Source organism: Ochotona curzoniae, unplaced genomic scaffold (assembly GCF_017591425.1).
Source record: "Ochotona curzoniae isolate NIBS_2020 unplaced genomic scaffold, NIBS_Ocur_1.0 scaffold_1852, whole genome shotgun sequence".
In the NCBI taxonomy this organism is placed as follows: Eukaryota; Metazoa; Chordata; class Mammalia; order Lagomorpha; family Ochotonidae; genus Ochotona; species Ochotona curzoniae.
In genome coordinates this window covers 22,914,889-22,926,718 of record NW_024467087.1, presented here as the reverse complement: position 1 = coordinate 22,926,718, position 11,830 = coordinate 22,914,889, and the positions used below count along the sequence as shown (strand labels likewise).

The 11,830-nt window shown below is 43.6% G+C and overlaps 1 protein-coding gene across 3 annotated transcripts; it reads left to right on the top strand.

Annotated features, from left to right (window-relative positions):
* The first annotated feature begins 3,074 nt into the window (after positions 1–3,074).
* Positions 3,075–11,609, top strand: UBE2A (ubiquitin conjugating enzyme E2 A). 3 transcript variants are annotated; one of them, XM_040999670.1, is made up of 6 exons: positions 3,075–3,307; positions 3,535–3,615; positions 4,025–4,050; positions 8,799–8,888; positions 9,667–9,746; positions 10,355–11,609. In XM_040999670.1, exons 1-6 carry the CDS (start codon positions 3,264–3,266, stop codon positions 10,481–10,483), a joined length of 450 nt encoding a protein of 149 aa, XP_040855604.1. In that variant the 5' UTR covers positions 3,075–3,263; the 3' UTR covers positions 10,484–11,609. The 3 variants fall into 3 exon arrangements, with proteins under 3 accessions (XP_040855604.1, XP_040855606.1, XP_040855603.1); XM_040999669.1 differs by having other exon boundaries at positions 3,090–3,307; positions 9,658–9,746; XM_040999672.1 differs by lacking the exon at positions 8,799–8,888 and having other exon boundaries at positions 3,086–3,307; positions 9,658–9,746.
* The last annotated feature ends 221 nt before the right edge of the window (positions 11,610–11,830 follow it).

Here is an 11,830-nt window from a genome sequence, read left to right as displayed (position 1 = left end):
GAAATAATAATAATAATATTGCATTCTCAGTGACCTCGGGGGCCCTACTGGCAGGGTCTAAAACCCTGACACGAAAATATTCAGCTACATGACTAGCACCATTTTTTGTCTCCTAAATTGGACTGCTGCCCTTGGATGGCGGTGGTCTTTAGCTGTGAAGAGGGTATTTCTTCAAGAGGTCAAGTCAAGATGGGGTTGGAAGGAATGCTTGGCTAGCTTTGCTATAGCTAGTGTGCTCTAACCTGACAATCACTTGTGCTGGAAAATAATCATCCATGTCACTGCTTGCTGTGTCTATCCTGCACCAACACAGTTCCACTGCACACTTACAGAATGCCATTCCCATGCAGGTGCTTTGGAGCGTTTCAACTCCTCTAGGTCATATTCATCCTGAGTTTTCTTGTGTGTGTGTGATGTTCCTCCTGAGTTTGTGTGTGTGTGTGTGTGTGTGTGTGTGTGTGTGTGTGTGTGTGTGGTCAAAGGAAGGAAGAAACAAAAAGGTTTAGAAAAAAAAAGATAAATCCATAATGAACTCAACCACACTTATATCCTTTAATTAATTTCAGACATTTCTATCCAGTAACAGAGGTTTCCCAGGTTCTTTCACACTCTCCAGTAGAGTGCAGGCTGCTTCCTAGTAGGACATGCTTGATGCAACACTTTCTTGCTCAAACACCTGTAAAAGCTGCCCTTCACACGCAAGTCACTCTTCCTGGTATCTGAGGGCATTTAATCAACTTCCGTCACTCAACTTTTTTCTAAGCTCAAGGGCTCATTTTTTTCCAGTTATGATTCTCTCCCTTAGCCAAGCTACTCTGCCCACAATCTTTGGAATATGGTCTGGCCCTATGCCCTTGTCTGTGCTGCTGTCCTTGTACAAGCTGTATGAGTCCTTCTCCCTCAAACTCTGCTTTCATCTCTTTTTGAAGAAATCGAAACAGATAATTTCATTGAAACTTCTCCTGACCCCAGCACACTGCAGATGGCTCCTTTAGTGGAGGTGGGGGTCATGTGCTTCTGCTGTGGATCTTGCTGCTGCTGGGCTGGCATCCGCAGAACTCTAACACGCCACCATCCCCTGGGATTCTTGGACCCCTGGTATGCACACGCACTGTCTTCCAGCTTCTAAAATGAAACTCCATTTCAGCTTCAACTGTGAATGTAGCAGATGTAATTATGGTGCCCAATCAGATGATATTAAGATAGGGATATTATGAAGGGTGAGCCTGGCCTAATCAGATAAGTCCTTAAAGGAAACTGGCGCTCTTCTTGAAAAAAGAGAGTCAAAGCATGAGAGAAATTTGATTGGAGAAGAATTCTCTGCTGTTGACTTTGAAGTCAGCATGAACTATGTGGGAAGGAGTGTGGGTGGGCGCTGGCAGTTGAGAGTGCTCCTGGGCTGGCAGTTTGTGAAGACATTCTGGTCTATCACCACAAGGAATGGGGTGCCAACTTGTGCTACTCTGTTAAAGCAGAGACAGAAAATGGATGCACCTGCTTTGGTAGATCTTTTGTTGATTTCACATGTGTGCAATAATAGAGTTGGAGTTTCTACAGGACAGAAAAGGAATTTAAAAACATCGATTTGTGTGCCCCCTTCTGACCACAGCCTTGGTGATGTTACTAGGCAGAGTTGCCCTAACTGATGCATTGGAGTTACTGGAACCTGAAAATCACCAGCCATGAAAGCACCTGCTGTTAAGCAGCAGGTAACCCCTAACACTGGCCCACTGGCTGTGCCTCCCACACCTCATGTTGAAACAAACCGCAGCATTATGGGACAGTTCCTGGATATCTTCATATGGGTGCCTCACCGGTCCCATGGACTCAGTAAATCCTGTCCAAAATATCCTCTGAACCTCCTCCTCATCTCTTCCCTAACTGTGTTGATGGTACCTCGAAATCCCGGGTTATCTGTTATCTGGAGGGTTAGTGTTTTGGTCGTTGGTTTTCTGCTGAGCACAACTGTCACGATATCACCAAGCGAATCCATTAGCTTGGCATTCAACACTGTCCACGACTTCATGGGTACCTACCTTTCCCACATTTTCAATAATTCTGAAAGGTGTATTTTGCCTACCTTCTATGTTATTTGGGGTCGAGTTTTACAAGTTCTCTTTTAAGACTCTTCTTGCTTTTGCAAGTCCACGTATTAACCTGACTTTCCCCTGCAGCCTGCAGCCTTCCCACGCGTGCCTGACTGCTGCTTTCATTTGGAATCTACTGTCCTGGCAATTCTCTGCAAACGGATACTCTCACACCTTGGACTCTGCTGAGCATAGAGTAGCCGCTTGGCTCGCCGAACGGCCAAGGGGAAAATGTGGTTCCAAAGCCAAATTGTGAGTGCCCGGAGTTTAAAACACACCCATCCACCTACACCAGCAATCTATTCCTCTTGCCTGAAGCTCTCCCACCAGGAAGCACAACCCCATTTGATTCTGCTTTGAGGGGTGATCATGGCCTAAATTGCCGAGACCTGAAAACTGCACATTGCCATCCCACAGAAAAGGGGTTCACGGTGCCCTTCCATAGTCCCATTCGTTTTATTCCTTTGACGTTCAGTAGTTTCTAACTGGGGCACACTCCCCATGTGCGTCGGCCCCCTACAGTTCCGCTTTGTAAGAGCCCATTCTACAGACTCCTCCCGGCCCTGGGCTGCCGACTCCTTTTTTCTGCTAGTTTGGGACCAGGCGATCTTTTTTCCGCCTTCTCACCTCTGCCGCCACTCACCCTCTCAGCCACCCACACGAAGCACTCGAATAAACGATCAGATCTCAAAAGACAGAGGGGGAGGAAAAAAAACCCAACCGCTGAAACTTCCCCAGGATTCGTGTAAGAATCGGCAAATAGCGTTCGACACCCTAGCACGCCGAAATCGTTGTGACTCATGGTCTTTCGTTTGCCCGCCCGGTTGGCACCGCACGGGACGGTGCCCACACCACTCCCTGTCGGTCGCGCGAGGTTCATGACATAAGCAACTTTGCTCGTGCTCAACCCCTCCCCCCGCCTGGCTGCCCCATCTTGGTACGGCCCTGCCTGGCGTTCTATCCCCCTCCGTTTCCTTCCAGGTTGGTTCAGCCCCCGTCTACTCCGGGGTGGTGCTTAGCCGGCGCCAGAGCGACCCTCGACTCCGGAGAGGCAGTGCGGTTCCCCTGGGCGCCTCGCCCTCGTCCTCGCCCGCCTCGACAGCCTCCTCGACCTCGTTCGGCTCCGCTGCCGCCCGAGACTCCGGTGGATGCCCCACCCCTGACCCTGTGAGAGATATGTCGACCCCGGCTCGCCGGCGCCTCATGAGGGACTTTAAGAGGTAAACCGAGAGGGACAACCGAGGCCGGGGTACTGCCTAGCGGGGGGCTCAGGGCGGGTCCTGAGGGCTTCCCGGCGGCGAGGGAAGCCGGCGGCGGTGGGGGTGGGGGCCAGCCCGCGGGGTGGGGGGGTGGCAGTGGGGTGGTGGTGGAGGTGGAGGGGCCCGGCGAGTGGCTGACGCCGGCGGCGGTGGCGGCTGGGGGGGGCGCCGGCTGTGTCTGTGTGAAGGTTACAGGAGGATCCTCCGGCCGGAGTCAGCGGGGCTCCGTCAGAGAACAACATCATGGTGTGGAATGCGGTCATTTTCGGGTGAGTGTGCCCTGTGGGGCCGCCGACCCGCCCCGGGGCTCCCCGGAGGCGGAGGGGGAGCGGGCAGGCCCCTGGCGAAGGCGCAGCGGGGAGAGGCGAGCGTTTGGGGCTTGCCAGGGCCTAGTCAAGTCCCCGGAGCCTGTGCCTCCATTAGGCGGCTGCCCGCTGCCAGGGGAACGGTTTGGGGTTCCAGGGCGCGCGAGGGGGGCCGGGGGAGTGGCGGCCGTTGGCCGCGGGGGGCCCCCCGCGCAGCCCTTTGTAGTGGTTTCCCCACCTGGGCGGCGGCCCGGGGGGCCCGAGGGAGATGGCCCGCGGCCAGGGAGCGCCTGCCTCTCTGGGGGGGAGGTTGGCACAGGGGGGCACCCGAAGCACAGGCTGACAGGAATTTTTTCTCACCTCTGTTTTGTAGGCCTGAAGGGACCCCTTTTGAGGATGGTAAGATGACTTTGTTTCCGCACCTTTGCAAGCACCTGGGGGGGCAAAGGGTTCCCAGCCGGCCCCAGGCGCCTCCGCCCTCAAGCACCTGTTCCCTGTCCCAGCCTCTGCCTGCTGAAGGCCCTCCCTGGGGGCAGGGGGCAGGGGGCAGGGGATGGACCACAGAACTTCACCCTTCACTGAGTAACTGGTGTTCAGGGTTGGAGATGGCTCCCCCTCCTCTCCTCCAGATGACTGACTGGAACCCACCCAGCCAGTGGCTGACAGCAGAGACCCCAGGGGCAGGAGCCGTATGCCGTGGGCTTGTTGCCTGCTGGCTTAGGTTCTGGAATCCTTTGCACACACCTGCCCCGTCTCTACCATCTGCCACTGCCTGACAGACTGACATCCTCCTGACTCTAGGATGCCCTTAGCAGCCTGCTTGGAGTGTTTATTTTGAAGGGAATTTGCAGAGTGTGCTTTCATGAACACATTAGTCATCTCAGACAAAGCAGCTTCACAATGGAGATTAACCTTAACGGACCCTCTTGACAGTGCATCGCCCACTCGAACACACCACATGGACCACCATGGAGTAACGTGTTTCTAATTTTTAAAAACACACGTGCTAATTATTAAAAAAACTCTTAGTAGGTTTATATGCAGTTACAATCAGTCCGAGACATCCTGTACAGGCTACAGCCAGTTCCCATTTGGTAACATCTTGAATGTGTTACAAAGTCACAATTAGAAAAGTTCCATCCATGGAGATTTATGTGCACTCAGTTGTATGTGTGACAAGGCTAGTTATTCACTATTTTTGAAAGTTTAATATAGCTTACATGATTAAAAAGTATTTGAACTCATGAAATTCTTTTAATATTTGAAGGAGTTTTAAAAAGTGTGTCTTTTTTTTGTTTCAATGAGTTGTCTTCCTTTTGCCCTGTAGCACTATGACATACCTATACACACACACACACACCTTGGTTTGGAGGTGTGAACAAAAATTTTTTTTCAAAAACATTTCTATAAAGTACTTAATACACACTTATATTGCTGAGTCAGACACGATTTTTATGCTACCAGTTCTCAAAATGTGAGGTAAGTCACTATCAAGCAGTTGTACAATGTATGTCAGACTTGGATTTCCCTCAGAAACTCTGGCTAGTTCTCCGGGCTGCCTTTTAGCTTCCTCTCTACCTTCACCCCCCTGGGTAAATATCACTGCTCTTCAGTACTGCAATAAAAAGAAATGATAGCAGGAGAGTGATATTAAGGTCAGACTACTTAGGTACAGTTAATCACTGGAACTGATCTGCATGTAGCAAGAGCTGGTTGGACTTAATTTTCCTCTACTAAAATTGTGCTAGTTCTTTGTAGCAAAGCTTGGTGTGCAGATTAACTGTGTATTTGCTTTGGTTCTGGTTGGCTTTGTTGGTATAGCATTTGTGAGATTTTTTTTCCTTGTTTTTATTCTCATTTTACTCAAACTGCTGCGTGCTATGCATGGCTGTATCAATAGTGCATCACTTTGCCCCGCGGTTGGCTACTTAAATATTTCAAGGGTGCTTCTCTTGTTTTAAGTGGTATGAGTTGAAAAGGTACTTATGGAATCCATTATCTACCTGGAACTGCCCCCTCTGACATTACTAGCTGTATTTCATGATGTGTATTTCCATCTGGGCACTACTCAGGCTAAATGACAGTACCCTTTTCTGGTTAATTCTGTTGTTATCCATGCATGGCTGCTTTCTCAGGTGTCAAGAATGCTGGCTGTGGCTACAAACAAATATTTTTAGCATTCTAATATCACTTATTTACAGCTGAGGAGTTTACACTTAGGTGAAAGACTTGATTAGGAAGAGGTGGCAGCTGATTTTATTGTTTTCAGTGTTGTCCCGTGAATAAAGAGTCCCCAGACGATTTTTATGTGTTCCTTGAACATTTTGACATTTCTTGAACAGCCAGATCCTCATTAACGATACAAACTATTAGGAAGAGGAATTCTTGAAGTAAAGGGTATATGTTCTTGAGAGTTTATACTTCCCAAAACTTTGGGGGAAATGCTCCCTCATCCAAATAGCTTAGTATATATATGCTGAATACTAAGATTATAGAATATGATATTCTGGATATGTCAACCATCTATTACACATGGTAAGGTACTGGTATCTGCTTTTAATAGTTCTGTTCTTAAAAATGTGAATGTAAATATTTTTTCAAATTGAATTTCTGAAAATCAGCTCAGGGTGTTCTTAGGGCAAACAAATTTATGGTAAAAAGTTTGTGGTATTATCTTAAAAAAAAAAAAACACAGAATTTGGAATCATGAAAAGAATGTTTAAGTACATGTGCTTTGTTTTTCCTTAGGGTTCACAAAGTGGTGGCCAAATGTGCTCCAGAGGTGTTTTCTTTGGCCAACACAATATTTTCCAGCTTTGGGATTAATGATTGCTTTTAGCCACAACTCTGTAGTTCAACAAGTGTATCACTTCTTATTGCAATATACCAGTCATTTAATACATTTATATCATTTTCTTTCTGTGGAGATGGATTTTCCTGACATTTTTCTGGCCTCCTCAGGGGGATAAGCAAAATCACTATAGATTATGTATCACAGTGGTGAGGCCTCAAGTTTCAGTTATTTGAGTCTACTCATCTAAATATTCAGAGGATAAGGTCTGGTCTCTTCTGAGATTAATTCTGTGATTTTTAATTTGCTTAACATTTGTTTTAGATCTCAGAAATTGCATCAAAATTTGTACTAGAGTTTCTGATTGCTTAATTTGGTTAAAAATATGAAATCCCCAATTTTTAATGTTTATTTTGAATGAGATTTGGGTAAGTTCCTGGTAGAGAAGTCTGCATTTTTGGTTTTGCCTTCAGCCAGCTCAAGAGCTGTGAAGCTTTGGAATTATTATGGCAAAATCAATTGCTCATACTTATGGAGCACTTATTTTATGGCACTATGCATGTTTCCCTCCTTGAAACCTCATCAGGATGCTGTGTGGTGGGTACTATTATTAAACTCATTTTACAGATGAGGAACTTAACGTTTACTCATGGTGAGCACTTTCTCCAAGTGTTCACAGCTGCTAAGCAGCAAGGCAAGAATCTGAGCCCGAACCTGAGAGCAAACCTCATGCTCTTATCCATTATTCTGGTTTCACTTGTGCCTTTTGGTGTAGTGCTTCCAGCCTTCGGAGGTCAGGCTTAATGTTGGGCTTTTACTTTAGTTGGGATCTCTGTGCTAGTAAACCTGCTCAGTTTTAGAGCAGTCTCTTCCCTGGAATTTATTCAGATCCCAGCATTGATCGAAATGTGTTTACACTTGAGATCCATAGGAAGCTCAATTTTCTTTTTAACATACTCACTTTTTCTTTTATGTTGTAATGTCAATAATAAAAGGATTTCTTCCTCACAAAGAGAAAGGGCTATAGTGTTTGGATTCTATTTTACTTTTCTTAGTCATGGCATAGTTTCTTCAGACCTGACCTTCAAAACGTTAGGGAGTACCAATAGTTTGGGAAACGTGTTTCCATATGTTGCATTTTCAGTTACTCAGCACCTTTCCCATGGAGGCTCACGGGAAGGGCAATTTTGTTAGCAAATTGTTCCCCCCCTCTAGTTGGAAACATTTTCAGTATTATGTAACAGATGTAGCAGCATAGTGATTATCCTTTTTTTTTTTTAACCATTTAAGGGGAGCAAGAAGGAAAGCATGCTAGTTTCAGAAGGCACCAGTAATAAATTATGCTTTATCTGAAGTATGGTCTATTACATTGGAATAAGGAACTTACTAAATGGACCTGTGTAATATAGTGGAGCTTATGCTAGATAATGACTCCTTTAAGTTTATTTGACAAAATTTCAGGAAGAAAAAGGCTCAGTTATTTAATTTATTAACAAATCCAACTAAGAATGGCCATTTTGAAGAACATGATCTTATCAGAACACAACAGCCTGTGGTTCTTTATGAGATCCAATTTGTGCCTTACCAATACTTCTGTAAGCTAGTGTGTGTTAGGGTCTCCCATACCTCAGGAGGACACATTCAAGAACACTAATTTCATTTCAATCGTAGTTGCCTAAGCAAATGTCATTAGAAAGACAAATTTCTGGAACCATAGATGCATTCTAAGCCAAATGTGATTTTAAAAGTCATTTCTGCTGGTAATTTCCTCCATGAACTAATAATGGAATTAATTTTACAGCGAAGTAGCTGAGTAGTACTTAAGGGTTTTTGAAAAGGACTATAAAGTTTATTCTGCCTTAAGTTTTCATTACAGAGTCACTATCACATGAACACTTGTATGCTTTGATTATGGATTTGTATTTCCAGCGTGGGTTTTGAACCTTGTGCTTTCCTTCTTTCTAGTCCATTTAAAAAATCACTGGAGACTTTAAAATGGCAGTTGATTAAATTAGGCCTCTGACAACTTTCAGTCTTCTAAATAAAGGAAGAAGGCTCGAATTTGGGCCTGGTTGTCATTTATTGTAAGGATGTTTTCAAGTTGAACAGTGTTTGAAGCTGTCTTGCAGTAATCTTGAGTATATGATGATTGTCAAGATTAGGGGAGAAAAACAGCAGAACAAAAATCACCTTTGGGTTGTGCTTCTTAAACTATCTGTCAATTTTTAAAGCAATTCCTAGAGATGTCTTTATTACCTTGTTTCTTCCCTCTTGCCCCTCTATCTGTGCATCATGTCATTTAATACTTGAAAACAAAAGACTGGCAAATACCTAATGCCTTCCTTTTTAACTACAGGAACGTTCAAACTTACAATAGAGTTCACTGAAGAATATCCGAACAAGCCACCTACAGTTAGATTTGTCTCCAAGATGTTCCATCCAAATGGCAAGTATTATTTTTATAGTGTTTGAGACTAGCTCAGTGTTTGTAATGGACGTATTCCCCATTTCCTCTTCCTAGTTCCTGGATACTGCTTTAGTCAACTTGCTGTTTGTTCTTGTTGGTCTACTGCTATTTAGATCTACAGCCCTAAAGGTGAAGCAGTAAAACTTTCCTTGTGCTTAGGGCCTCCTGCTTTGAATTGTTTCTGCCATTCACTTGTTAGTAATCATTTCCTTTTTTAATGCTAGGTAAGATTGGGTTTGTCTTGTGTTCTAGTTTTCACTAGCATTTAGATCAGTAGTTTTCAACATTGGATACCTATCAGAGTTATCATGGAACATCTGAGAAATAAAGGTGCCCTGATGCCTCTTAGCTGTGTGCCAAAATGAAACCTTGTGAAGCCCGAGCTATTTTGTGTTATTTCAGATAGGAAATCCACTTTACAAATTTGGTGGAATCAATTTGCCAGAATTCAGTGGATGGCTAGGAGCCATGTTACTGTGTTTGATTTTCTGTATAATGGGGCAGTCTTTTCAGAAGAATCAGCACTAAGTATTTCCTAGGTCTGTCACTATCACATTTGATATTTTCTGATCATCCTGATTAAGAGTAATGCTGGTAACTTGTTTTTTAGGCAGTTTAACTGGGAAGCAACCTGATAATTTTTTTAAACTTCCAAAGCAAAGCAAAGTATTCCTTATTCTGTTTTTATCATTATGTTAAAACCATAGTAGTCTTGCTTTGTTTAACATATCTGTGTCTATGCTCTTAGTCTATGCAGATGGTAGTATATGTCTGGACATACTTCAGAACCGCTGGAGTCCAACTTATGATGTATCTTCCATTTTAACATCCATACAAGTGAGTTTTTCCTTTAATGTAGCTATGACCTTTGATGTGTTTATATTGGTAGTTGCTTTTGAAAGTTATAATACACCTGTTAATTCTGGGCCAAGACTTACAGATAAAAGGTGGACCATTAAAACCCAAGTCACGGGCCTGGCGCAATAGCCTAGTGGCTAAAATCCTCGCCCTACATGCACCTGGATCCCATAGAGATACCAGTACATGTCCCAGCTGCTCTGCTTCCCATCCAATTCCCTACTTGTGGCCTGGGAAAGCAGTCAAGGATGGCCCAAAGCCTTGGGATCCTGTACTCATGTGGGACCTGGAAGATCCTGGCTTTGGATTGGCTTAGACCAGCCATTGTGGCCATTTGGAGAGTGAGCCCGCAGACGGATCTTTCTGTCTCTTCTTTTTTCTGTAGATCTGCCTTTCCAAAAAAAATAAATTTAAGACCCAGGCCACCAGAAAACATATTTGCATATCTACTATTGCCTTAATGTGTTATATAGCACAGCAAATTTAGCTATGACTTGGGACAATGTCACTACCTTATAATAAGGCTGGTTGTCTGAACATGTATTTCTTGTGCTGAAGGACTGACGTTTTCAATTTGTTCTTTATAGTCTCTATTGGATGAACCAAATCCTAATAGTCCAGCAAACAGCCAAGCTGCTCAGCTGTACCAGGAGAACAAGCGCGAGTATGAAAAGCGTGTTTCCGCCATAGTAGAACAGAGCTGGCGTGATTGTTGACCCAACATGCAGCAAAAGCAGCAGCTAACCATAACAGAAGAAAATATATTGATGAGTTTGTCACCTTCTTATTCATTGTCATTACATTTACTTTATTAAAAGCAAAAAGCTGGTGTGCTGTTTCCATCTTCCCTTGCCGAGCTGTTCCTAGCCCTTCTCTCCTCTACTTGAATACCAGGCAACACCCTTTGTGACATCAAATGTACTGTACCTGGGTTACTTGCAGCAATTACTACTGCTTCATTCCTTTTCTGTTGTATCTCATTTCCACCCTTTGGCAGTTATTTGTGTCACTGTACTTTACAGTAAGGTTTTAAAATGAATTGTTTTACAAGTGGGTCTTATGCGTAGATTTGTGACAAAGATGTTAATCTTAACAAAATGATGGCTGAGATGTTTCATCCTGGCTGATCCTTCACTTGTGTTGGGATAAAAGTGAAAGCTGTTTAGAATATGGCTTGGAGAGCAAGGAAACAAACCCATCTAATCCTCAATTTTGAAAGGGGAATGGAGGCCAAAAATTCCATGATATAATCTGAGTTTAAAATGATGTTTCCTGGCAAGAAGGAGAATGTTGAAGATCACAGTCAAAGTAGTACATCAATTGTAATAACTGACACATCCTCTCCTTGCAACATACTAACGAGTCACATTCATGCTAAGTTTCAGAATACCAGTTTTCTGAGGTTTTGCTTTTCAAGGTGTAGGAACAGAGGAATGGAAATAATGATCAATTCTGCTGTTAGGGAAAGTTGGAAATCCTCTGATCTTTTTAAAAGAGCAGGGTTACCATAGATAGGGAAATTTACAATCACCCATCTTTTTGTTGTTTAATTCAGGGAAGGGAGCATATTTGTGGCAAGCTGTTTTCCACTCTGAGTTACTGCTGCATGCTTTCATTTCTTCCTCCCTTTCAACAGTATGAGAGAACCTTACAATGTCTGCAATCTTTCTTTCAATATTTACACTTTTAGATATATAGTACCTTTAAGTAACAGTGTGGGACAAGGCTTGTAAATGTTTTGTCTGATGTTCCATTGTTACCTTTTATGCATTTATTGCTTTTTAAAATCTAACTTTGCACAGTAACCCATGTAAAAATGTACATTTTTTCAAAACTTGTAAATAAAAGTAACCTTAAAATTTTGCAGTCAAGGTATAATTACATTTTAGCTCAGTATGAATTTTAGTGCTCACTCAGGCTGGAATTTTCTACCCACGTTTTAAAGCAACAATGCTAATTCTGCGAGTGGAAAAGCCAAACGGGTAGATATTGTTGGAGAGAATTCTTTTCAGTCATAAGTGTTAATGTTCTACAAATATTTCAACAATATGAAATTAATACAT

Bases quoted from the DNA above. Each gene is read 5' to 3' on its own strand.
- UBE2A (XM_040999669.1), top strand. From the start codon at position 3,264: ATGTCGACCCCGGCTCGCCGGCGCCTCATGAGGGACTTTAAGAG. The intron at 3,308-3,534 runs GTAAACCGAGAG...GTCTGTGTGAAG, and splicing joins CTCATGAGGGACTTTAAGAG to GTTACAGGAGGATCCTCCGG. The intron at 9,747-10,354 runs GTGAGTTTTTCC...TGTTCTTTATAG, and splicing joins CCATTTTAACATCCATACAA to TCTCTATTGGATGAACCAAA.